The sequence below is a fragment of the Myotis brandtii genome, unplaced genomic scaffold (genome assembly GCF_000412655.1).
Source record: "Myotis brandtii unplaced genomic scaffold, ASM41265v1 scaffold356, whole genome shotgun sequence".
NCBI classification, from domain to species: domain Eukaryota; kingdom Metazoa; phylum Chordata; class Mammalia; order Chiroptera; family Vespertilionidae; genus Myotis; species Myotis brandtii.
Window position 1 is genome coordinate 569,492 of NW_005363687.1, and position 24,329 is coordinate 593,820.

General features: G+C 48.3%; 1 protein-coding gene and 1 long non-coding RNA gene across 3 annotated transcripts in view; both read left to right on the forward strand.

Moving 5' to 3' along the window:
- The first annotated feature begins 1,864 nt into the window (after positions 1-1,864).
- The window catches only part of SH2D4B (SH2 domain containing 4B), a 76,296-nt gene continuing 53,831 nt past the window's right edge, over positions 1,865-24,329 (forward strand). Inside the window, exons 1-3 of one of the 2 annotated variants that reach the window (XM_014544211.1) lie at positions 1,865-2,132; positions 15,060-15,222; positions 17,582-17,729. In XM_014544211.1, coding sequence (XP_014399697.1) covers positions 1,949-2,132; positions 15,060-15,222; positions 17,582-17,729 — 495 coding nt within the window. In that variant the 5' untranslated portion in view covers positions 1,865-1,948. The remainder of the gene's footprint in view (positions 2,133-15,059; positions 15,223-17,581; positions 17,730-24,329) is intronic. The other variant, XM_014544212.1, reaches the window with a different exon arrangement.
- LOC106727065 overlaps positions 23,769-24,329 on the forward strand; it is a 1,588-nt gene continuing 1,027 nt past the window's right edge. The window contains exon 1 of the long non-coding RNA XR_001363214.1: positions 23,769-24,172. This is a non-coding gene — a long non-coding RNA (uncharacterized LOC106727065). The remainder of the gene's footprint in view (positions 24,173-24,329) is intronic.

Here is a 24,329-nt window from a genome sequence, read left to right on the forward strand (position 1 = left end):
AATCTGCCCCCGCCGCGCCCCGCTACCCTCCATGGCCTGGCCTCCTGCCCCACTGACCTGGGATTGCCAGGGAGCACCCCGCCCCTGCGGCACAAAACGGGGTGCTTCCCGTCTGACCACTGCCCACCTTCTCCGAACGGCGTCACCGCCGCAAGAGTGACACCATCCCCCTCCGCGCGCACCGGGACCTCCGCCCGCAAGCGGCCTGCCGGTCCTGCTGCGCGCACAGTGCTCTCTGCGCCCTCTTCGTGCAGGGGCCTGGGGGACCCAGGAAAAGAGGGAGGCAGCCAGAGCTTTCTGCGCGTCCTCTCTCCCCTTCTAGTCTCTGGGCTCCGGCCCCACCCGCCACAGCTCGAGTAGGAAGAAGAGTGTGTAGGAGGCAGGAGGAGGCTGGAGGAGGTTCTGGGTGCGAGAACCTCGGGAGGCCAGCACTTGGAGGTGGGAGGACAGAGGAGAGGGCGCGGGCCAGGCAGGGTCCAGGGCCTGCGCTGTGGGCAGGAGCCTCTGTGTGGGAGCTCCAAGGTCTGGGTCATACGGGGACAGGGGACAAGCCCGCTAGACCTCGGGAGGGCAGCCTGGCCTCCACGCTTCGTTGTGATGCTGTGGCTTGAAGCTCATCTGAACCGCTTTAATTTTTCTTCCTGTTCCCTGTGGTCCATCACTCTTGGGTGCCTGATCCACCTCCGTCCTCATAGGGAGGAAAGGGACACGGAGGCCACCGATGCCACCAGGCCACAGTGCCGAGTCCTGTTCATTTTCTCCTCCTTGCGTTACATTTTTTAAACCATCAAAACAGTCATAGTTGCCAGTGGGTGTTAAATTTGAAATCTGGGTGGGGTCCCAATGTGGCAGCTCATTGATTGGTTAGCCATAGGCAAGTCACTTACGGACCCTGCACCCCAGCTTCCTATGGGAGTACAAGGGCAGCTGTGAGCAGCTCTGAGCACCTGTTAGGCGGGTCCCGTCTCAGTGACAGTGGCTCCTGCCCACCTGACAGCTGGCGACATCTGCTCTGCCCGGGTGCGCCAGATTCCGGGCTCCCGGACGCGCAGTTCCATTCTTTTTGGTCACCTTCAGACACCTGCAACAAACAACAAAAAGATCAGCGACAGCCACCAAAACTGCGGGTTCACCTGTCAGCCCATGCCCCGCTCAGAAGCTCACTGTCGGGAAAGGGAGAGGCTATCAGCCCCCGTCTGTCCTTGAACTCCACGGAGAAGCCCCTTCCGTGGTCCCTCCCGATTCCATTTTGTTTTCTTTCTTGGCTCTAACACAGAGGAAGCTCTCCCCTCCCCTCAGGCAGAGTTTAAAAGCATTACCTCAGGATGCCAGATGTCCTGGAGAAGGTTGGAAATGTGGAGCCGTGGCGGGAAGGCCGGGGAGCCCAGAGGCTGCTGGCTGGCTGCTCTGGCCTGTTTGAAATTGGCTCAAAAGACGTGGAATTAGTAGGCAAAGTCGCCTCCGCCTCCTCCTCTTACCTGTGGAGGAGAGATCGGTTCCTGGCTGGCCGGGGCAGTGTCATCGATACAGCTGGTGTCATCGTTACCTTCCACTAACAGATCACTCGACACCCGTGGCCCCCGCAGGGCTGTGCCTGGAGCTGTCCCGGGAGCTGGAGCTTTGACCCTCCCATTGCCCTGAACCCCAGGCCAGCCGGCGAGGCGCTGCTGCGATGCGGCGCTTGGAGACCCAGCAGGACTAGATTGTTCCTGGTGCCTGCCTCCCCTTAGGGTCCCAGCCGCCTCTCGGCTTCCTGCTGCCTGGCCAGCCCGGCCCCTTGCTGTCCGGGTAGAGGAATGAGTTTGCTGCTTGCTGGGAGCTGAGGCAGAGTGACATGCTGCTCGGAAAAGGGGCTCTTGGGGAGGCCCTGGAGTGAGGAGCCGGGTGAGGAGCAGCCTGGGGTGTCCGGCCGTCCGGGCTTTGCTCGTGTGGGCACCCGGGTGGCACCATGCTGCAGCAGATCCTGCACGACATGTACATCGACCCCGAGCTCCTGGCCGAGCTCAGCGACGTGCAGAAGCACATCCTCTTCTACAAGATGCGCGAGGAGCAGCTGCGGCGCTGGCGGGAGCGCGAGGCCTGGGAGGCCCTGGCCCAGGCGGAGGGCCTCAGGCCCCCGAAGGTCAAGCGAGGTATGTGCCAGGGAGTTACTGAGGGGCTCCTTATTGATGCCAGGCTAGGTTCTGCTTTAAGGCGGGCACTGGCGGGATGTCAGGTTGGAGCTTGAAACCCTTGTTCTGTGAGCGTCTGGTCCCAGGAGCACGGGCCTTGGTTTTTTGTCCAGGTCGGCAGGGCCCCAGGGCGGCAGAGGGGGCTGCCCAGGGACGTGGTGGTGCTGGGGAATGGGACATGCTTTGTCTTGTGGGAGCTCAAGTCCTGGGAGGGCACCGTCGGGACCTCAGATGGTCTTCGACACCATTGGTGACTCCTGGCGAAGGTGCCGGTGCAACCAAGCTGTGCAGTTGGTCCCTTTCTCGTGTGGGAGGCACACTGGTTCTGGGCGAGGCCAGCTCTGGGCACTGGTACCCTCCGCCCTGCCCTCGTGTGAGAGGATCCTCCATGGGCATCTGGAGGGGGTGCTGGGGAACGTCCTGCCCAGAGTCCCAGCCCCAAATGGCAGCAGCAACTGCAAACGGCAGGCAGGGCCCCGCCCACATTTCAGGTGTTTGCTGCTGTCATGTGCGGTCAAGCGCAGGGACGGTGCCCCTGTGGAGGAAGGCACCCTGAGGCCGCCGGCTGCTAGGCGGGGCGGGACTCAGGGTCTGGGGGTGGCCCTCCGTGCATGCTGCCCACAGAGTGCACAGCACCATTCATTCCTCTTCCCTGTTCTCCCCACCAGCCTAAAATGGCCTCTATCTGTTCTCTGGAGTGAAGTGCAGACTTGATCTGTTTAAAGTTTTCAATCAGGACGAAGTCCTGTTTCTGTGCTGGGCATGTTGGCCCCGTGGGCACTTGGCTCCTGCTCTCTACCCCGGGCTCACTGGACAGTCCCTGCCGGGTGCCACAGGCCACCCTCGCACCACCCGGGCAGCTCGCTCCAGCCTCTGTCTTTGCATGAGTAATTCTTCCTATTGGAATGTCCCCCTGCCTTCATCCTCTTGACAAACTCCTTCAGGACCGGTCTCCTCCCCTGGAATCTTTTGGGGGTGCTCCTGGCACAGGGAAGTACTTACTCCTCTGCAGCGGCTTGGCATGGGGACCCACCGCCCTACACTTGCCACACTGTCATTGGCATTCGTCATTTCCTTGCTTGGCCCCCCCGGGGACTCAAAGAGTGGGAGGCCTTACTCCATTGTCTTCCATCCTTGGTCCACCCCAGAGCGTTAAGTCCTCGTTCTGCACAAGATGCAGCAGGACCCTGGGTGCAGAGCTATGACTTGGCTGCGCATGGCTGGTGCCAAGGCTGGACCGATGGCCGGGCTGCGCTGGCAGCTGCATCGCTAGCCCCACCCGGCCTGGCCCTGGGGCCTCACATCGGCTGTGCAGTGACTCCTTGGGGAAGAAGACAGATGCCTGAAAATTAACTGCAAAAATATTTTTACGGCGATTTGTCACACGCTGACATCTACATTCTCGTGTATAAATTATACATTAAACTCATTTGGGTTTCTGGTGCAGATGACTCTTTTCCGGGTAATTAATTTTCTGATTTATAAAGAATGGAAAAAGAGGAGAAAACACAGAGGAATGTGTGTGTTCCAGGTCAGGATCCCATTCAGATCTCAGCTCTTTGCTTCGGTCCTGCCTGTGGAGCTGTCGGGGCAGATAAGGGGGAGCTCTGGGGCCAGCTGTGCCCCAAAGGCTGCGCAGCTTCCTGCTGCCGGTCCAGGAGGCACAGTGCCTGCTTCCTGCTTCCTGTCCTCGGGTCATGACGCAAGTTTCAGCAACCTCTCACCTCCTCAGTGAACTTCACGTTTACTGGGTGCCTGACCCCACGGAACACTCCCATAGCCCGGGGTCCCCCTTTCAATGAAGCCATGGCTCACAGAAGTGTCGCATTCCATCACGTAGATACTAAGAAATGGAGTTGGGACACATATCCATGACTTTGACTGTGGGTGCAGTTACTGATGTTTTTCTCTTCATTCACTTTTGAATTATGACTCAAGTTCAACAGATCATCCGTGCATTCATTCATTTTTTTCATTCACTCTCTTATCCAACATAACTAAGTGCTGACTTTGGTCAACTGGACAGAGCTTTGCAGATCCCAGGGAACACAGCTGGGAGCAAGGCTTGGTGCAAAGCAGCCACATGGTGGCTCAGGGTGGGAGTGCGTGGGGACAGGCCCCGTGGGCTGGACCTTTTCCTCTTCCTTACCTTCGGAGGCACTCCCTCCACCACGTTTGCCTGAAGGTCGCATCTGCTGTGCCCTGTTGGGCTGTGTGCACAACTTAGTCCAGTAAACCTGGAAGGACGCTTCACCTCCTCCTGTCCATTGGCTCCAGTGCGGCTTGTCCCCTAAGGCCTCCACCCCACCCTCTCTTTTCTGGGGACATTTCCCAGCTCCTAGCAGGCCTCACTGGCTGTTTCTAGGGCTCAGGTGCTGAGGGCAGGGTGGGGCCAGGCACACCTGTCGCTGTGGTGTCTGCTCTCCAGTGGAGCCAGGAGAGGGTAGGAGCAAACACTGGTGATGCAGATCGTGCCAGGTCACAGAACTGATCCTGGGGCGCACGTTTGGGGCCGCACAGACATCGCTGGGGTGAAAGGTGACAGTTATGACGGGAAGCATCACTCCCCTGATGACACGGCCTGTCTCTTCTTTTCGCTTTATATTTGATGAGGATCTTTGGGCGTCCTACACACTGTGGAAGACACACATCTCAGCGTAGGCGCTCTCTAACCTGCCGTCACTTTTGCTGCTTTGCCACATTCCCGACACCATTTGATGTCCCACGGGAATCGGTGTGGTTAGGCTGAGGCAGGAAGGCAGCAACATTACATTCCTGCTGGATTTCAGCCAAGCCCCAGCATGGTCACGACCTTGGCCACCTCTTCCCCGCCTGTGCTCTTTCACCAGCACAGGAACCCACACCCCTGTCAGGGGCGGCAGCCTTCACAAGCTCCGGCCCCTCTGCTTGCTCAGCTATCCCCGTGTCCTGGGGCTAAGCCGGTGTTGCCTGGGACACAGGACTCGGGACCCTTGTGTTCGAACCGCTGTCGTGACGCAGAAAGCTCCTCCCCTGGCCTGCCAGTTCTTCCATGATTGGCAGTTTCTGTCGGTGTTAGATCGGTTGCTCGGTGACCACCTCCCTATCCGTCCCTACATCCTTTGCCTGGGACCAGACACCTTTCCCACCCTCTTTCCCACTTCCTCCTTTAGCGTGCTGACCACAGCCACACTGCGACTCAGGCCTGCACACAGGGAGCTGCTGGCTTATGTCCTCTGTGCTTCTTGCTCACACAGCCACCCCCGTCTTAGCATCTCCATGTGCCTCCATGCTGGCCCCTGGCCTGGCCCTTGCTCCAGCCTATGGAGCGCTCTCGGTGCAGCTGGGTCCCAGCCCACTGCCTCTGTTCCCCACAGCTGGGGTCAAGAGGTGGCTTCCTCCCTCCTAGCGCTCCCTCTCCCTGCCGGCTCAGCCTGGGCAGCTCCCAGAAGCAGCCCTGACCTGGGCCTGAGGGAGACACCTCCTCAGCATCCTCTCTGTGTCGAAGCATTAAGCTGCTCCTGCTGCATACCTGCCCAGGCTTTGGTGCCTCATGTGGGCCTGGTCCGTGCCCTAACGAAGCCGTGGGACACAGTCCTAGCTGTGCAGCTGCTTTCATTCAGTAACCATGGCAACCTTCCCTGGGGCCTGAGCCCTCAGCCTCAGTGTGTTACCTTTCCCAGCGTGGAAGTCCGGACCGTACTTGGCTGCAGACCTCCCTAACGCAGCGCTGTTCTCACACTGACGCTGTAGGACCCTTTCTCCCAGTGCCCTTTCAACATGCTAATTAGCTTACGCAAGTTCCTTCCTCAGTGGCAAAGAAAATGCAAATGCCTTTCACTGGCTCTGCCCACTCTCCAACCCATTTCCACCCATTGGGGTCCCTCTGCTCTTTCCCGAGCCCCCTGGAGGCCAGTTCCCTCCAGCATTCATTTCTCATTACATGGTGAGCTTTTCACTGACTACCTTCCCAATGAGCCCCATCCCAATCTCTTCACGGCACTCTGCCCAGTTTTCTTCACAGTGAGATATGATTTTAAGCTGTTGGGTTTGTTGTCTCGAGAAATTTTGGAATGAATTCACAGATAAGGGAGGGGTAAGCAAAAGGGAGATAAATTTATTAAAGCGAAAGTAACAAGGCTCTCGGCATGTGAGAGGGTCCCTCCCAGAAAGGGTTGCTGCAGAAGCTCACCAGTCTAGGGGTTTCTATTTCCTGCACTTGTCTTCTATTGGCTCTTTCGAAAATTTCCTTCCTTATCACCAGCCAATCTCCTCTTGCCCTCGCCTTCCTGCTTTTAGCTCCTGCTCTTGGGTTGGGTGGAGGGGTGGGAAGGGCAGCCCTACAGTTGGCTGGTACATTCTGCCGATCTTGCTCACATCCTGACCATCCTCTTGATCTGCTGTCTTCCCTCCCCTGGGCCCTTACCCTAACCTGCCTGATCCTAACTCCTCAACAGCAGATACTTTTTAATAAAAGAGTATGCTTTTTTTTTAAACAACAACAACAAAAAATTGTGCTACAATCCACACCACATAAAATTTACCATTTTAGCCCTGACTGGTTTGGCTCAGTGGATAGAGCATCGGCCTGCAGACTGAAAGGTCCCAGGTTCGATTCTGGTCAAAGGCATGTACCTTGGTTGTGGGCACATCCTCAGTGGGAGGTGTGCAGGAGGCAGCTGATCCATGTTTCTCTCACATCGATGTTTCTAACTGTCTATCCCTCTTCCTTCCTCTCTGTAAAAAATCAAGAAAATATATTTAAAATTTTTTAAACTATTTTAACCACGAAGAGCTGTGCAATCTAGTGATATTTAATACATTCAAAACTTTGTGTAACCACCACCTCCATCTTGTTCCAGAACATTTCTGCATCCATGAATCAGTCACTCCCCATCCCCTTCTCCCCTCAGGTCCTGGCACCACTGACTCCTTTCTGTCTCTATGGATTCTTCCTTCTCTCCCTCCTCCCCCTCCCTCCCTTCTCCTCTCTTTCCCCTGCCTCTTCCTGCTTCTGAATCTGTTCACTCAGTTGAGGCCAGTCTCCTCCATGAGCCTGAAAGTACCATGAGACCATGGGTGTTGCTTGCATTGTTTCTATCCGGACTGTGAACACACAGCCTAGGGCTTTGGTGGGTGTATGGGTGGGCGGGTGAGTAGCTGCTAAGACCCTTGCAGCCTCGTATGTCATTGGGGCTCAGTTGGAGGGACAGGCGTTACCGATTTCTTCTTGAGTGAAAGACTGGGTGCTGTGCTGTGTGACTCCTCCCTAGACCTTGAAAATCTTTAGTGAAAGAATAAAAATCACAATATGCAAGTGTATGGGGATATATTGTAGAAGCCAAAATACAACCTGTAATATACAAGTAATGGGCATTCTGTCACCTCTTCCCTCATACTTTTTTAAAAAAATATATTTTATTGATTTTTTACAGAGAGGAAGGGAGAGAGATAGAGAGTTAGAAACATCGATGAGAGAGAAACATCGATCAACTGCCTCCTGCACATCTCCTACTGGGGATCGGCCCGCAACCCAGGTACATGCCCTTGACCAGAATCGAACCTGGGACCTTTCAGTCCACAGGCCGACGCTCTATCCACCGAGCCAAACCGGTTTCGGCTCCCTCATACTTCTAACTCATTTCATTTTCATTTCTTGTTTTAGGATTTTGACTTAGATTTTAGTTCCACGAGTCCTGCTTTTTGTCTTTGCATCTGCTTAGTGTATACTGTATTGCCTAAATCCTTTCTTTCTCTCCGCCTTTTGTCCCTGTTTTGTTTTTAGGAGAATCTATTGGAAAATGTATGGCATATGCTATTTTAAAACTTGTTTAAAGAAAGGCACTCAAATTTATTTTCTCCATCGTTATCAAGATTGAAACATTATTTACTAAAGATGAAAAAGATAAAGGTATTTTTCAATTCTCCATTATTTTGTTGGTATAATCAAGAATTTTTAAAAAATATATTTTTATTGATTTCAGAGAGGAAGGAAGAGGGAGAGAGAGATAGAAACATCAATAATGAGAGAGAATCATTGATTGGATGCGCCCCCCACAGGGGATCGAGGCTCCCCCACTGGGGATCGAGCCTGGAACCCGGGCATTTGCCCTGACCTGGAATTGAACCATGACCTCCTGGTTCATAGGTCAATGCTCAACCATTGAGCGACACCGGCCGGGCTAATCAAGGATTTTAAAAAGATTTTGTTTATTTATATCATCTTTCAAGATTTGTTAAAATCAGTAATTATTTGGACATTAACTCTACTTTGCATTGGTTTCATTGCTGCCTGCATTTTTTCCCTCTGAGGGGAAAGTGATGCAGCACCAGGGATTTGGCCAAACCACCAGCACCCCCTCACTGTTAGGATTTTCAGCGCATCAAGTAGAAGTCATTCAACACCAAGAGAAACCCAGGCTTGAAGCTGTCTTCCGCCCACCCCGTGTTGCCAGACGTGGTGTGGGCTCCGTTGATCTCGGCATGCTGATTTTCTTCAAGCTCCTGCATGAAATTTTCTGTTGGTTCCAACAGTTTTCTAGTAAATGCACTTGGATCACCAAGTTGCCAATGAACACTGGGGTGTCAGGGATTGGGGTGCCCAGATTTCTGGAGCTGTTGCTCAGACCCCTTTCCTGGGTACTGGGGGCAGTGCTTCTAGGACAGTACCTTGGGGGGGGGGGCTTGGGGAGACCACTGACAGAATCTCCCCAGTGCCTGGCAGGCGTGGGTGTCCCCAGGGAGGAGGGTGCAGCTGTTTTGGCTGTGGCGAGAGATCAACCTTTCTCGGAGCCCTTACTTGTCAGCTCTGAGCATTCTGTCTCCAGGAGAGAATGGAAAGCGTGGCCTCGTCCAGCATCCAGCGGAAGGCTTTGGGAGGGGGAGCCCCAGGGAGTTCCCCAAGAGGGACCGAGTTCTGGATGCTAAGGAGGAAGGGGCAGGCAGCAGGCAGAGGAGGTGGAGCACCTCGCGTGGGGCCTTCCTGGGTCCCTTCAGTGCCTTCTTTTACTTCTCCCCTTAGGGACCTGGGGGTTGGGTCCTTTATGTTTCATAAAATCTAAGATATCATAGCTAGAAAGATAACTATTTTTATATGCTGCTTAAAAGTAAAAAAAAAAAAGCTGTAGCCCTAGCTGGTTTGGCTCAGTGGATGGAGAGTTGGCCTGCGGACTGAAGGGTCCCGGGTTAGATTCTGGTCAAGGGCACATGCCTGGGTTGCGGGCTCAATCCCCAGTAGGGGGCATGCAAGAGGCAGCCAATCAATGATTGGCTCTCTTCATGCTTCTATCTCTCTCTCCCTCTCCCTTCCTCTCTGCAATCAGTAAAAAAGCTGTAAATTAAACCAGATCCACCATTGTTTTGTCAAACGAACTCAAAGCGTCTGGAGGCATTGGCTAGAATTAAGTGACACAAATTATTCACGGTTCTTAGAGTTTGCAAACTGGACACATATCTAGGAATAAAGCCAGGAATGATCCAAGGAACAAGGGAAAAATATTCGTTTGTAAAATGTGACTGAATCACATGAAAGAAACAGCTCTGCATTCTTGGCCCATTGCTGTGAGTTCACTAGTACCGATAATTACGCTGATGAATTTCAGGGGGTTGTCACGTGGCCCCGCAGACTCCTCTGAGGAGGTCTCCCGCTGGGCTGGGCCGAGTCCAGCACCGGGGATTCCGTGCCGATGAGTACGCGTAGCCGTGAGTAGCCGTGCTGTCTGATGCAGGGCTGGGAGCTACAGGGAAGTTCACAAGTTGAAATGTCAAGATAAATTTATTGTTTTTCCACAGGCTTTAAGTTCTGTTAATAATGTAGGAGTAAGGCTGGGAAGAGAACCCATTACTTTTCCCTAACTTCACTCTTTCCTCATTTATAAGGCGTACCCTGATTTCAGAAATGTTAAAATGTGTCTTCACACCAGTGAAGTGTTATTATTCCTGTTTGCGTTGAAAGAGAAATATGACTAGATTTTTAAAAATCTTCATGATAAAGATATGAAACTGAGTTTTAAAAAAGAAGAAAACAGGAGATAAAAAAAGAAAAAAATATTTGCAACATATTAACAAAGGATTAGTGTCCAGGGAACTTGGAGATGCTCCAAATCAGTTAGCAAAAGGTAAACAACAGAAAAATGGGAAAAGAGATGAAGGAGCAGTTCACAGAAGTGAAATTTCAAATCACAATGACCACGTGGAAAGGAGTTTGACCTCACTAGTAAACGGCACCAATGCAAATTAAACAGCGAGATTGGCAAAAGTTTAAAAGGTTTAATAGTAGTAATGTTGATGAGGAACATAAGAGCTTGGGCACAAGGATGGGGGTAGACACAGGCCAGTAGCTGGGCCATACGCCTGTTCAGTGGCCACTGGCCCGCAGAGAACTTGAGTTTCAGTGTATACAGTGCCCTCTCCTCCTTCTGTCCCCCTCCCCGACTTTTCTCCTGGCAGCTGGGCTGCCAAAAGCTCCGGGACTGGACAGAGTGAGTTTTGCTCAGCTCTGGATGGAGGGAAGCCACTCTTCTGCTGGGTGCAGGGCCCCAGGGGGGATGCTGGGCTGAGCAGGCCAGGGCTCATTTCTCTCCCCTGCCTCAGGGGCTGATGGCTGCCACCTCCTTGCTTCTCCACCTCCCCACCTCCCCGCTTCCCCTTCCTGCTGGGAGTCTGCAGGGCAGTTTCTGAGAAAGGCTACCTGCTGGTTATCTCCTGACTCCCTGTAACCTGACCCCAGGTCCCCGTCCAGCTGCTGCTCAGAGTAGCTGGGCTGAGAAGTAGCAGGTTACCGACCGCTGCCTGTCCCTAGGCTGTCCCTCCCAGTGGCCAGCATGACTGCTTTCCAGGTTTTTCTCGCGTAAAAATTAGCAAAGCTTCTTAGGGTTTTCCCAATTGGAACCAGATTTTGTGTTAGACCTGGGGTTCTAAATTCTTTGGGTGCATTTTCACACTTATTACCCATGTCCTTACAAAATTACACGTCTTTAAGTCTCGGGTTTTTTTTTAATGTTTATCCTCTCATTTCACTGAAGTGCTTATCTTTTGGCCACCCTGGTTGGGTTCTCACACCCAGACTCTGAAATGCTAAAGAATTAGGAGGTCTGGTCCCTGCCCCCAGTACATGTGCAGCCCTTTCATTTTATTGACTAAGTTGTGAGATGTTGTTCCAGAGGAGAAAACCGAGCTGGGAAGGACAGCAGTAAGCCTGGTCCAGAGACTCTCATTGGACATTGATTCTGCGGTGTCTCAGCACTGAAGGGAGCTGGGTTGGAGGCAGGGCACTCGGGATTTCCCAGTGATCACTGCAACGAGTGCCAGCACACAGGGGGCATATGCCCTGGTGGAAGATCTTGGGTTTGCCCCTTGTTCTACACGTAAGAGAGGCAAGGCTTCTGCAAGAGACGTGGCCTTGAACTTGGGGAGCTATTTCAGGAGCCATTGTACAGTCACAAGGTTGGAGGGAGTGAAGGGAGGATGGTTAACGTGACTGACCGACCCCGTGTCTGTGTTGCTGACTCTCAGCGAGTGGTTCTGAGTACAACAGGAAATGGCCTGGCGTTCTTGACAATGACTCTCACGCCCACACCGTGCTGGCCGTCACATTCTTTGTGCAAGAGGCAGTTGTGCAGTGGTCAGCGCGCCTGAGTTCACATGTTGGCTCTGCCCTCTTCCTATTTTCCATTAGTTGATGTGAGGTTAGCAAGTTACTCAAGCCTCCCTGAGCCTCAGTTTCCTCTTATGTAGATTGGAGATGATGATGAGAGGCCTTATCTCAGATTTGTGGGGAAGATGAAATGAGACGGTCTCGGTTAAACCTGGTATGTTGAAGGAATCCGATAAACAGAAACACATTTATCACGTGCCTAGTTGAGTTTTTCCCCTCCCCACCCCCAGAAGGTTAAGGCTCACCACTTAAAACAAAAGGCACCTAGCTAAGAGAACACAACAGCTGCTGGGCAGCCACTCCCTGCAGGATTCACTGGAAGGCACCATTACATTGGAAGTGGCTGGTCCCTTAGGAGATTCTATCTATCTATCTATCTATCTATCTATCTACCTACCTACCTACCTACCTACCTACCTATTATCTATCTATCTATCTATCTATCTATCTATCTATCTAATTATCTACCTATCATCATCATCATCTATTATCTATCATCAATCTATCTATCTATCTATCTATTATCTATCTACCTACCTACCTATTATCTATCTATTATCAATCTATCATCTCTCTATTTTAAGGAATTGGCTCACATGATTGTAGAGACTGGGAACCTCAGCTGCATTAATATGTCTTCACTTTCTCTCAGCAAATGTTTTTGCGATGAGACAACACATTTTGTTAAATTTGTCTCTTTCATTTAAAAAAAATATATTATTATTGATTTCAGAGAGGAAGGGAGAGAGAGAAAGATAGAAACAACAATGATGAGAGAAAATCATCGATCAGTTGCCTTCCGCACGCCCCACACTGGGGGTCAAGCCTGCAACCTAGGTATGTGCCCTGACCAAGAATTGAACCGTGACCTCCTGGTTCATAGGTTGATGCTCAGTCACCGCGCTATGCCAGCTGGGCTCAAATTGTTTTATAGGGCTTATTTCTCTCACAGGACCCCGTAGAGAAAGATTGTTCTAGACATTAATAAGTTGATACATATACAATGTGTTGAACCGTGATTAGCAGATAAGCCCTCTGTAATTGTAAGCTGTTATTATTGCTTTTATTAATTGTTACAATCACTTGACAGTTATGTGTATTCAAATAGCTTCTCTCATTTGCTGAATTTTAATTGTCTCCATGGTGTGTTTTCTTGTATAGAAATTTTAAACTTTAATCTGTATTCAAATTTATCAACAGTCTCTTGCAGTTTATTCTTTTTATGTCTTGCAGAAGAAATTCTTCCCTTCCACAAAGTTATAGTGATATGCTTTTATATTTTCTTCTAAAAGTTTCCAGTTTCCAACCATCCCTTTCCACAAACTCACGAACCCACTCTTATCAAGATCACCATGACCTCCATGTTGCTGAATCAGTGGTCAGTTCTCAGTCTTACCCATCCACCGTCAGCAGCCTGTGACACAGCTGGTCTCTCTTAATTCCTGAATTCTGTCGCCCCCTGGCTTCTGGGGTAGCGTTTTCTGTTGGCTGTTCTGCCTCACAGGCTGCTTTGTCCTTGCTTCGATGTCTCAGCAAACACATCTACCATTTGTTTTTAGACATGTTTCACAGATTGTCTGTACTTCTTTGCCTCTTCACCTCTATGCCTCTCCCTTTCAATTAGAGCAGCGGTTGCCAACCAGTGGTCCATGGACCACTGTTGGTCCGTGAGGTCCAAAAGGTTGGCGGCCGCTGAACTAGAGTACCTGTCTTAGGCTCTTTGTAAAAGTAAGTGTGAGAAGATGGCATTTTCTTTTTTTAAAAAATGTATCTTTATTGTTCAAAGTATTACACATGTCTCTTCTCCCCCTCTCCCCTTTGACCCCTTCTTAATGTGCTCATGTTAGCCTGGCTCCTCTGCAGAGCAGAGACAAGGATGGGATTAAACACACAGGGATTTTACTGAGGAAATGCCTGTGAGTGAGAAAGGGCTGGGAGCTGGAGGAGGTTGGTTGAGTGAAGGAGATGGGAGAGTCAGGTTGGGTGGAGGTGTTCTGGGCAGATGTGTAATCCAAGGAAGGTCTGTCAAGGCCTCATGGGAGTTGCCCACCAGAGGAGTCTGCTGTCTCCCAGGAATAAGCCTGCCGAGCTCAGTCAAAGGCTGAGCCCTGCCTCTGCCTTTGCCTTGGGCAGACGCGAGAGCACAGGAACTGGAGTGCTGGCTGCGTTATGCCCCCTGGTTGGGTGTCTGGGCCACCGGCTCTGTGCCCAGTTCACTTTATTTACCTGACAGGTTTTACCGGGCTGTCATGCAAGACCTTTAAAAGCCCCAACTCTTGCAGTTCGGGCCATAGAAGGAGGTGGTTTTCCCCATCTTACAAAGTCCCAAATTTCTGTATTCTCTCTATTTCCTTTCATTTCCACTTGCAAAGCATTCAATTCTTTCTCAAACCAGTTTCTTTCTCTTAACACCTTCCCACTGGCAACCAGCACACACTACCGATTTCCTGTTCTCCAGTCTCTCCCCTCAGAGTGACGCGTTCAGAGGCAGGAGGGTCTGCCTTTTACATTACAGTGCCCACCAACTTCACCCAATGTTTTGCTCCTGCATAACATGGCTCGCCAGCCATTTAGCCTGCTGAACATCACCGGGCACCCAACTGCTTAGGTAGCGACCCGTAGTTTCTGTTTCTGTCTCAGGGGTACCCAGTTTTGGGAGAGATTTCCATTTTAGTCGTGGTAATCAATAGAATCTGTTGCAATAGGAAAACTGAAAATCTCAGTAGCTTAATGAGACATAGGTTTTGTTCTTGCTCATGTTACCGGTGGATGTGGGTCAGGTAGACTCAAGGCTTAGCTGCTTCACCTTGCAACACCACCATCTCCAATTCCTTATTTCCAGCCAGTGGACAAGAGGGGTGCTGGGAGAGAGAGGGGGGAGAGGACAGAGGAGAAGGCTCACTGGCCCCTAACTGCCTTGGTTCACGGGTGGCACAGTCACTTCCTTCAGGGGGTGCTGCACTGTCGCTGATGTTCTCTCTGCTGAAGATGTCAGGGTGCTCAGCCTCAGACACAGTCCCAGACTTGGACACCCGCTTCAGCAGGCTGACTTGGCTGCTGTGTTGCTCCCAAGAGGGAGTGGGAGGGAGAGATGGCCATGGACCTGCACTCAGGCCCGTGTCTCTCTGGAATCCTCTTTGTTGATGACAGTACTGTAGAGTGGTTATGTACCATCGGCGAAATTAGGCCCTTTCTTACTACTTAGAACTCAGATCCGTTCTTCTTCCTTTCTTGTTCCTCCTCATGTTGTGAAGCAGCGAGTGACAAGCACATCCAGTGGCTGCTGGGGGAAGATGGCGAGGTCTGGGTCTGGATCATGGGAGAAGGCCCTGGCGACAAGCCCTATGAAGAGATCTCTGAGGAGCTGATTGCAGAGAAGGCACGGCTGCAGGCACAGAGGGAGGCCGAGGAGCTCTGGTAAGAGGTGCCAATGGGTGTCGTGTGGGGCCTGAACTCAGAGCCTTGGGGTGGTGGGTCCCAGATAAGGACAAGTGGTTATGGGTCAGCGGGAGGAGGTGCCAGGCAGTCGGCTGGCTGTTAGGTGACCAAACCATCAAAGTCTTGCTTCAGACAGACCTTATAGATTCAAATCCTGGCTCCACCGATTAGAAGTGAGCTATTTGGGGCCTCAGTTTTCACACTGAGGTATGGGTATTACAACACTGCTTCTATTTGGATTCAGTGAGACAATGCATATGACATGCTTTTGCTTTTCCTCTCACTGAGTGGTTCCTGGGACAGTAGGCAGTTTGGATTCACTTTTGTTATCTGCTTGTTTTTCTTTCATGGACATTTGAGTCCCCAGTGAGATTTGGAATCAGAATTCTTTTATAAACAACTTTTAACATCTTTTTGCCAAACTTGGATGCCAACAACCCCTCCCCCCGCCACCCAATTGTTAGTGACATTGTTTTTTGTTTTTAACCTTTTTAGGCTTCAGTTTCCTCATTTTTATTTTATTTCATTTTTTAAAAATATGTTTTTTAAAAATTTTTTAGAGAGAGAGGAAGGGAGAGGGATCGAGAGACAGAAACATCGATTGAGAGAGAAACATCATTAATTGGCTGCCTCCTGCACCTCCCCCATAGGGAATTGAGCCCGCAACCCGGCATGTGCCCTGACCATTGAATCGAACCTGGGTCGCTCAACTGCTGAGCTACACTGGTCGGGCATAGTGACAGAGTTTTAACTGTAAAATTGTTAACAACAACCCAGCATCTGCCACCTAAGATAATCACAGTGAGCATGTAAGCAACAGGTGCTCCTTGACTTACAATAGGGTTTTGTCCTGATGTACCCATCGTGAATGGAAAATATCGTAAGTTGAAAATGCATTTGCTGCACTGAATGTACCGAACATCACAGCTTAGCCTAGCTCACCTTAAACATGGCTCAGAACACTTACATTAGCCCACAGTTGGCAAAGTCACCTAACACAATGAATACACTAGTGTGGGTTGTTGACCCTTGTGATCTGAGAGCTGTGGCTCTCCAGAGAGTATCTTACAGCATATCAACAGCCCAGGAAAAAAGCAAAATTCAAAATTCAAGTTACTGTTTCTACTGAATGTGTATTCCTTTGGCATCATTGTAAAAACAAAAAATCATCATTAAACCACCAGTAGTTGGGGACTGTCTGTACATGCTCTGTAAATGGCTTTATTAACACACAGATAAATTGATTAGTATAGATTCACAACATTATTTAAGACTAGAGGTCCGGTGCACGAAATTCGTGCACTTGGTGTGTGTGTTTGGGGGGGTGTCCTTCAGCTGGGCCTGTGCCCCCAGCAGTCGGGGAATGTCTGACTGCTGCGGAGGCAGGAGAGGCTCCCACCACTGCCACTACGCTTGCCAGCTGTGAGCCCGGCTTCTGGATGAGTGGCGCTCCTGCTGTGGGAGCGCACTGACCACCAGGGGGCAGCTACTGCATTGAGCGTCTGCCTCCTGGTGGTTAGTGTGCGTCATAGTGACTGATCATTCTGCCATTCAGACGATTTGCATATTAGCCTTTTATTATATAGAAGATTACTATAGAGTGTTCTCAGTACATGTAGAGGTCCGGTGCACGAAATTCGTGCACTTGGTGTGTGTGTTTGGGGGGGTGTCCTTCAGCTGGGCCTGTGCCCCCAGCAGTCGGGGAATGTCTGACTGCTGCGGAGGCAGGAGAGTCTCCCACCACTGCCACTACGCTTGCCAGCCGTGAGCCCGGCTTCTGGATGAGTGGCGCTCCCGCTGTGGGAGCGCACTGACCACCAGGGGGCAGCTACTGCATTGAGCGTCTGCCTCCTGGTGGTTAGTGTGCGTCATAGTGACTGATCATTCTGCCATTCAGACGATTTGCATATTAGCCTTTTATTATATAGAAGATTACTATAGAGTGTTCTCAGTACATGGGAAACCCAACTAACTGGTCCTGTTGATGGACATTTAGGTTGTTCACCATTCTTTATGCTCAGAACACATAAAGTGGGCTAAATCAGGACCAGATTGTTTCAGCAACAAGGTTGTTAATCTTCCCATGATGGTAGGCAGTATTGGGAAAAGGAGAATGGACTGTATTTGGATGTTAACTCCCATGTCCTGGGGCGTACAACTCCCAGCCAGGTTAGAATGCACTTTCTTTAATCAGAACAGAATAATCACAGCTAACAGAACATGATGAATATTTCTTATAACTATAGTTAGTCTCACTATTCTATTTCTGCCTCTAACATTGTTATGTAGACCTTCAGTTTCCCACATGAGCTTATACCTTCTGGTGTTCTCTTGGAAGGAGACAGAAGGAGGCAGAGATCACCAAGAAGTTCCGGGATGCTCTGGCCAATGAGAAAGCCCGGATCATGGCGGAGAAGTGGAAAGTGGAGATGGAGGACCGCAAGGCTGCCAAGGTCCTGGAGGAGCGCATTCACGAGGAATTCAAGGTGAGCCTGTGCGCGGGGCATCTGTGAGTGGCCACCTGCTTTAGCCCCCAGGCCACTGGTCCTTGGTTTAGATCAGTCCTTGGCCATTGGTCATTTCTGCTTTATGAGAACAGAAATCGGCCCTGTTTCTGAGGAGGAAGGAACTTGATGTTCCAGTTGGACCAACCCACTTCTCATTGTACAGTGGAGAAAACTGAGGGTCAACAGGGAAGAGGCTTGCCAAGGCCATGTGTAGTTAAGGACAGAGCCAGGATCAGGACTCAGGCCTTCTGCCTCCCAAACCGAGATTCCTGAAATGAGGGCAGGAAAGAGCAAAGTTTGTGGTCAGGTCAACCTGGGATGCAGTTCTAACTCTACTGCTCACTGCTGTGTGACCTTGGGCAGCTTGCTGAACCCCTCTGAGCCTTCACTCCCTTTTTTCTAATATTAGGTAATAGCATCACCCAGCTGTGGTTTTTGGAGGATTCAAGGAAATAAAGAAGGTATATTTCTGGCCTGGGTAGGGAGCTGTTGGTAAGCTTACAGGCCCGCTCATTCTGGGAGAGCTTGGAGCCGATAGAGGAGCTTTAGTCCTCTATAAGAAGCTTAGGTAGCCTGAAGATTTTTTTTTTTCTACAGGAATTATACATTTTGGGGGGCAGTAAAAAACTCAGAAAATGTATATAAGCAAAAAGAAGAAAATCATAATCATTCTGAATCCCAACAATTATACTATTTTGTGAAGTGTAGATTAATGGCATTTGGCCATTAAAAACAAAACAAAACAAAACAAAACAAACAAACAACCTCCTCAGAATGATTCCATAGTGAGGACATTGCCCCCACAAGATCATTTATGTTGCAAATATTTTTCTTAGTGTTATGTTGTTGTTTTTTCTTAAATTTGATTGTAGTCCTTTTAGATGTACAGAAGATTGAAATTTTTACTAGCTAACTATATCACTCTTTTTCTTTTTACTATTTGTTTTATGCTAAGAAAGATCTGTGCCACCACAAGCTTCTAAAATACTGATATACATTATTTTCTATCGCTTTCATGAATTTGTTTTTTGCACTTAATTTTCCTTCACTTGGAGTGTGGTTTGATATAGGGCTTTAACTTCATTTTCTCCCAAGTGGCGAGCCATTGTTCCAGCCTTGTATAATAGGCAACCCACCCTCTCTCCTCTCATGGACTTGCTGCCTTGATTCTTACTTCTTTTTTTTTTAAATTTTGTTTTATTGCTTAAAGTATTACAAAGAGTATTACATAGCCTTCCCACTGCAGTTTGACAATCAGTTTGAGGCAGCTCTGCCTCTGTATCTATTATTGTTCAAAAGTTTGTAATGGTCTTTATTATCCATGAATGAGTGAGATCATGTGGTATTTTTCCTTCATTGACTGGCTTATTTCACTTAGCATAATGCTCTCCAGTTCCATCCATGCTGTTGCAAATGGTAAGAGTTCCTTCTTTTTTACAGCAGCATAGTATTCCATCGTGTAGATGTACCACAGTTTTCTAATCCATTCATCTACTGATGGGCACTTAGGCTGTTTCCAGATCTTAGCTATGGTGAATTGTGCTGCTATGAACATATGGGTGCATATATCCTTTCTGATTGGTGTTTTTGGTTTCTTGGGATATATTCCTAGAAGTGGGATCACAGGGTCAAATGGGAGTTCCATGTTTTGTTTTTTGAGGAAACTCCATACTGTCTTCCATAGTGGCTGCACCAGTCTGCATTCCCACCAGCAGTGCACGAGTGTTCCTTTTTCTCCACATCCTCTCCAGCACTTGTCGTTTGTTGATTTGTTGATGATAGCCATTCTGACAGGTGTGAGATGGTACCTCATTGTTGTTTTGATTTGCATCTCTCGGATGATTAGTGACTTTGAGCATGTTTTCATATGTCTCTTGGCTTTCTGAATGTCCTCTTTTGAAAGGTGTCTATTTAGGTCCTTTGCCCATTTTTTGATTGGATTGTTTATCTTCCTTTTGTTAAGTTGTATGAGTTCCCTATAAATGTTGGAGATTAGGCCCTTATCAGATATAATGTTGGCAAATATGCTCTCCCATGCAGTGGGCTTTCTTGTTGTTTTGTTGATGGTTTCTTTTGCTGTGCAGAAACTTTTTATTTTGATGTAGTCCCGTTTGTTTATTTTCTCTTTAGTTTCCAATGCCTTGATTCTTACTTCTTGTACATCTCTTCCCGGATTGTTCTTCTTTGATTATTACTGAGCCAGATTTACTTAATTATTGTAGTTTTAAAATAAACCTTAACATTGTCATGGTGAGAAACTTTTATTATTCTTCATTTCCAAAATGACCTTGGCTAATCATACCCATTTTTCCTACTAGAAATATATTTGAGTAATTTTGTCATTGTTCTTCTCTCTCCAACAACAAAAGCCACTTGATGATTTTCATTGGAATTGCATCAACCTTATAGCTGTATTTGTGGAGGATGGACATTTTCACAATATTAAGTCGTTGACTCTTCTTGTTTAGGGATGTGGTATGTTCTTCCTGTTACTCAAAGCTTCTTTTTGTCTTTGATAAAGTTTTTTCGTTTGTTTTTTATTAACACCTGCAAATGCATTGGCCAAACATTCACAGTATACTTAGGTACTTCATATTCTCTTATGTCAGTGGTTCTCAACCTTCTGGCCCTTTAAATACAGTTCCTCATGTTGTGACCCAACCATAAAATTATTTTCGTTGCTACTTCATAACTGTAATGTTGCTACTGTTATGAATCGTAATGTAAATATCTGATATGCAGGATGGTCTTAGGCTGCCCCTGTGAAAGGGTCGGTCGACAGCCAAAGGGGTCGCGACCCACAGGTTGAGAACCACTGACTTATGTGCTTCTACTTTTTGGAGTTTGGTAAAATTTGTTGTAATATTTAAATACTCCACAATTGTTTTTTAGTTAAACCTTAGGTTTGATATTTTTTTGTTGCTATCGTGTATGAGATTGTTATCATTACCTTAAAACCATTGTAATTGCTAGTTATATATTTATATTGTTATTGATCTGCTTATTTAATTTTCTATTGAATTATATTTTTTAGGAGATTCTCTTGAGTTTTTAAAGTGAAGTAATATTTACTCTTAAAACATTTTATGAAAAATATTTTTAAACTTGAAGAAAGGTTAAAAGAAAAATAAAACGAATACTTACATTCTCTACTTAAATTCACCAATTATTAATTTTTGCCACATTTGCATCCCTTCTCTCTCTCTCTCTCTCTCTCTCTCCACACACACACACACACACACACACACACACACATGTACAGGTGACCCTTGAGCAACATAGATTTGAACTGCGTGGGTCTACTTATATATGCATTTTTTCCATAAATACTGTAAATGTATTTTCTCTCCCTTGGGATTTTTAAAATAACATTTGCTTTTGTAGCTGACTTTATTATAAGAATATAGTATATAATGCATAAAAATCTGCATTGATTGACTGTTTGTGTTAAGGCTTCCAGTCAGCAGTAGGCTATTAAGTAGCTACGTTTTTGCGAAGTCAAAAGTTATATGAGGATTTTCAAATGTGCAGACATTGTCAGCCCAACCTCCACATTATTCAAGAGTATATGTGCATACATATATAGGGTATCCCCAAAATGTATACACACACTTTGAATAATTACAAAGGCAGTGTTTATTAAAATACACTTCATTTTCAAAACCGAGCTACCAGCTGTTCAAGTGTGTATACATTTTTGGGGACACCCTGCATATGTATAAATATATATATATATACACACACGCATATATGCAGTTTTTTGTTGCTGTTGTTTTGCTGAACAATTAGAAAGGAAGTTGCAGACATCATACTCTCACTCAGGGGTGAGCAATCTATTTTCTATGAAGAGCCAGGTGGTAGCTCTAACTGGTTTGGCTCAGTGGATAGAGCATCAGCCTGCAGACTGAAGGGTCCCAGGTTCAATTCTGGTCAAGGGCATGTACCTTGGTTGCGGGCACATCCCCAGTAGGGGGTGTGCAGGAGGCAGGTGATTGATGTTTCTCTCTTATCGATGTTTCTAACTCTCTATCCCTCTCCCTTCCTCTCTGTAAAAAAATCAATAAAAAATATTTTTAAAAAAGAGCCAGGTGCTAAATTTTGGGCTTTGTGAGCCATATTGTCTCTGTCACAATGACCAGACCAGGCCACTGAGGCACAAAAGCAGCCAGACAACATGTAAACAAAGGGGGTGGCTGGTCCAATAAGACTTCCTTTTAAACAATTGATTGAATCTTGGCCTGGGAGCCTTGGTTTGCTTACTCCTGATCAAACCCTACGTCCTCCAGCGGGCATTGCCCAGGGAAGGACCTTCCCTGCACAGCCACTGAAATCATTATCACTCTTGTTGAACAATGATTCCATAATAGTATCTAAAACCCAACCCACAGTGAGCGATGTTTAGCTTATATTGCATATGATTACTTAAGTCTGCTGGGGGAGAAAGCCGGTACTTTTTATATATCTCTGACCTGTTCCAATCTCTGCCCCCCCTTCCCAGAGGAGGGCTGAGCCTCAGATGCTGGGGAGGCTCACTGCTGTGGGGGCCAGTGTACAAGGAGATCACAGAGGGGCCGAGTTTCCAGCAGAGATGTTTGTGATCGATGGTCTCCTTCAGAACCTCAGTGCTGAGGGATGATAAATGGTGGGCCGTCCTGCGTTAGGGTTCACGGAGGGTTTAGTAAACTCAGGCCCCCCTCAGGTTCACTGAGGGACCCAAATGTGGGTGTTTGGTGCTATTTCCAAAGAAGGTTATTATGGCCATTCTGTGTTCATTTGTCATTTATTTATTTATGTATTGATTTATTAAAATATTGGGGTGCCATTGGTCAACATAAACATCTAGGTTTCAGGTGTGGGTGTCTATGTTACAATTGTTTTTGTTTTAAAAGTTAATTTGCTAAGTGTGACTGCTCAGACTTTGGTACACTTAGTACTTGGCAGGTCTGCATGTTGAGGGGCCTCAGAAATGCGGGCAGCATCTGCAAGGCAGGGGCTGGGGGGGCGGAGGTGGGGGGCTGACAGGGTATGGATCAGGGTCCCGAGGTGGGATATTGCTGCCAGCGCTGTCTGTAGATGCGCTCCCCTTGTGTCACTGTGAGCTCTTCATCACAGGAAGTGGTTAAGCACCGGCTGACAGCGTCTGAAAAGGATTCTGCGGGGGATTAAGTATGGCTGGCGGCCAGTTCCTTGCGGTGCTCCTTTGGGTCTCTCCCCTCCGGTGCCCCGTGGCAGGGGGACCTGCAGCATGCGCTTTGATCTGTGAACCTGGCCCTGTGGCTTTTGAGGTGATCAGGGATCTGCAGCTTCGACTTCTGCCCATTTGGCAAGGTCACTTTGGAAGCTGCCTGCGAGAAGCCCCTCTGCCTTCGATCACAGGCTGTAGGTAAGGAAGCCACAGCCAGCAGCAGAGAGAGAGGCCGGAAGGAGGCACTGGACGTGGGAGGGAGCCTTCTTGGCTCTGGACCCCCGCCCTGTGGCGCAGAGGGCCCCCAGCTAAGCTCTGCTCGAATTATTAACTACAGAATCACGAGCAAGGAACATGGGTGCTGCTCTAAAACACTCACTTTTCTGGTAGTTTGTTAATCAGTAATACATGCCCGAGACAGCTTTGCGAGAGGAATTTATGCATCGGCTTAGAGATGGGCTTAGATCCCTTTTATTGTGTCTTTCAACACTAAGACGCTAGCAGCATGAGTGTAGCATGCAGCAGTGCACTAACAATGTTTGTTTTACTTCATTTTCTTCTTTTCTGAGGATGTAAGTGCAGATGTTTTGGGTGGAGATAGTAATAATTGACTCCCTACTCTCAAAAGGCTTATAGGGTGCCCCGGAGAGAGGGACCACTCTGTGAGCAAGCCTAGCCCCAGCCACACCCTGGGGACTACAATGGAGGGCAAAGGAGCACCTTCAGGGCCCAGGCACAGCAAAGTCAGGGATGGAAGGAGATAAGTGGAGTGATGAACGCTGGGCTGGGGGAGAGAAAAGAGCCCATGATGCTGGAGGCATAACTGTCCCTTATGTTAGTGAATGACTTGTATAAACTGAAACTGCAAATTGTGAACACTGGAAAGCACCATTGTGACATAGAGTAAACATCTTAGTAATATATTAAAATGAATGTAAATGGAGGTTAAAATTACATTACTGTGAAAACTCATCTTCCAACTCTAAGTTAAGCTGTGGAGATTTGTATTAGTAGGTAACTGTTCAGAGCTTTGAAAACACTGCACATTTCTGTACAAGCCAGAGTTATCATTTCTTTGTAACTTATTCAGCTTGGCAATTGCTTTTGATTTGGTTGGTTGATAACATGATATAATACATTTAACTAAGAAGAATCATTTCTACACACTATTTTTAAAAATCATCTAGAACTGAAATCTACAGTTAAACTACCTGTGCTGAAATTTGGGGAAGTTTAGGTTCTTTTTTAAAAAAGTATTAATAATCATTGACTATATCCTATCTAACAATAGACAAACATGGTAATTAACCGTACCTCTGACATGCTTCCCATTGGCTAATCAGGGTGATATGCAAATTAACTGCCAACCAAGATGGCAGCCGGCAGCCAGGCAG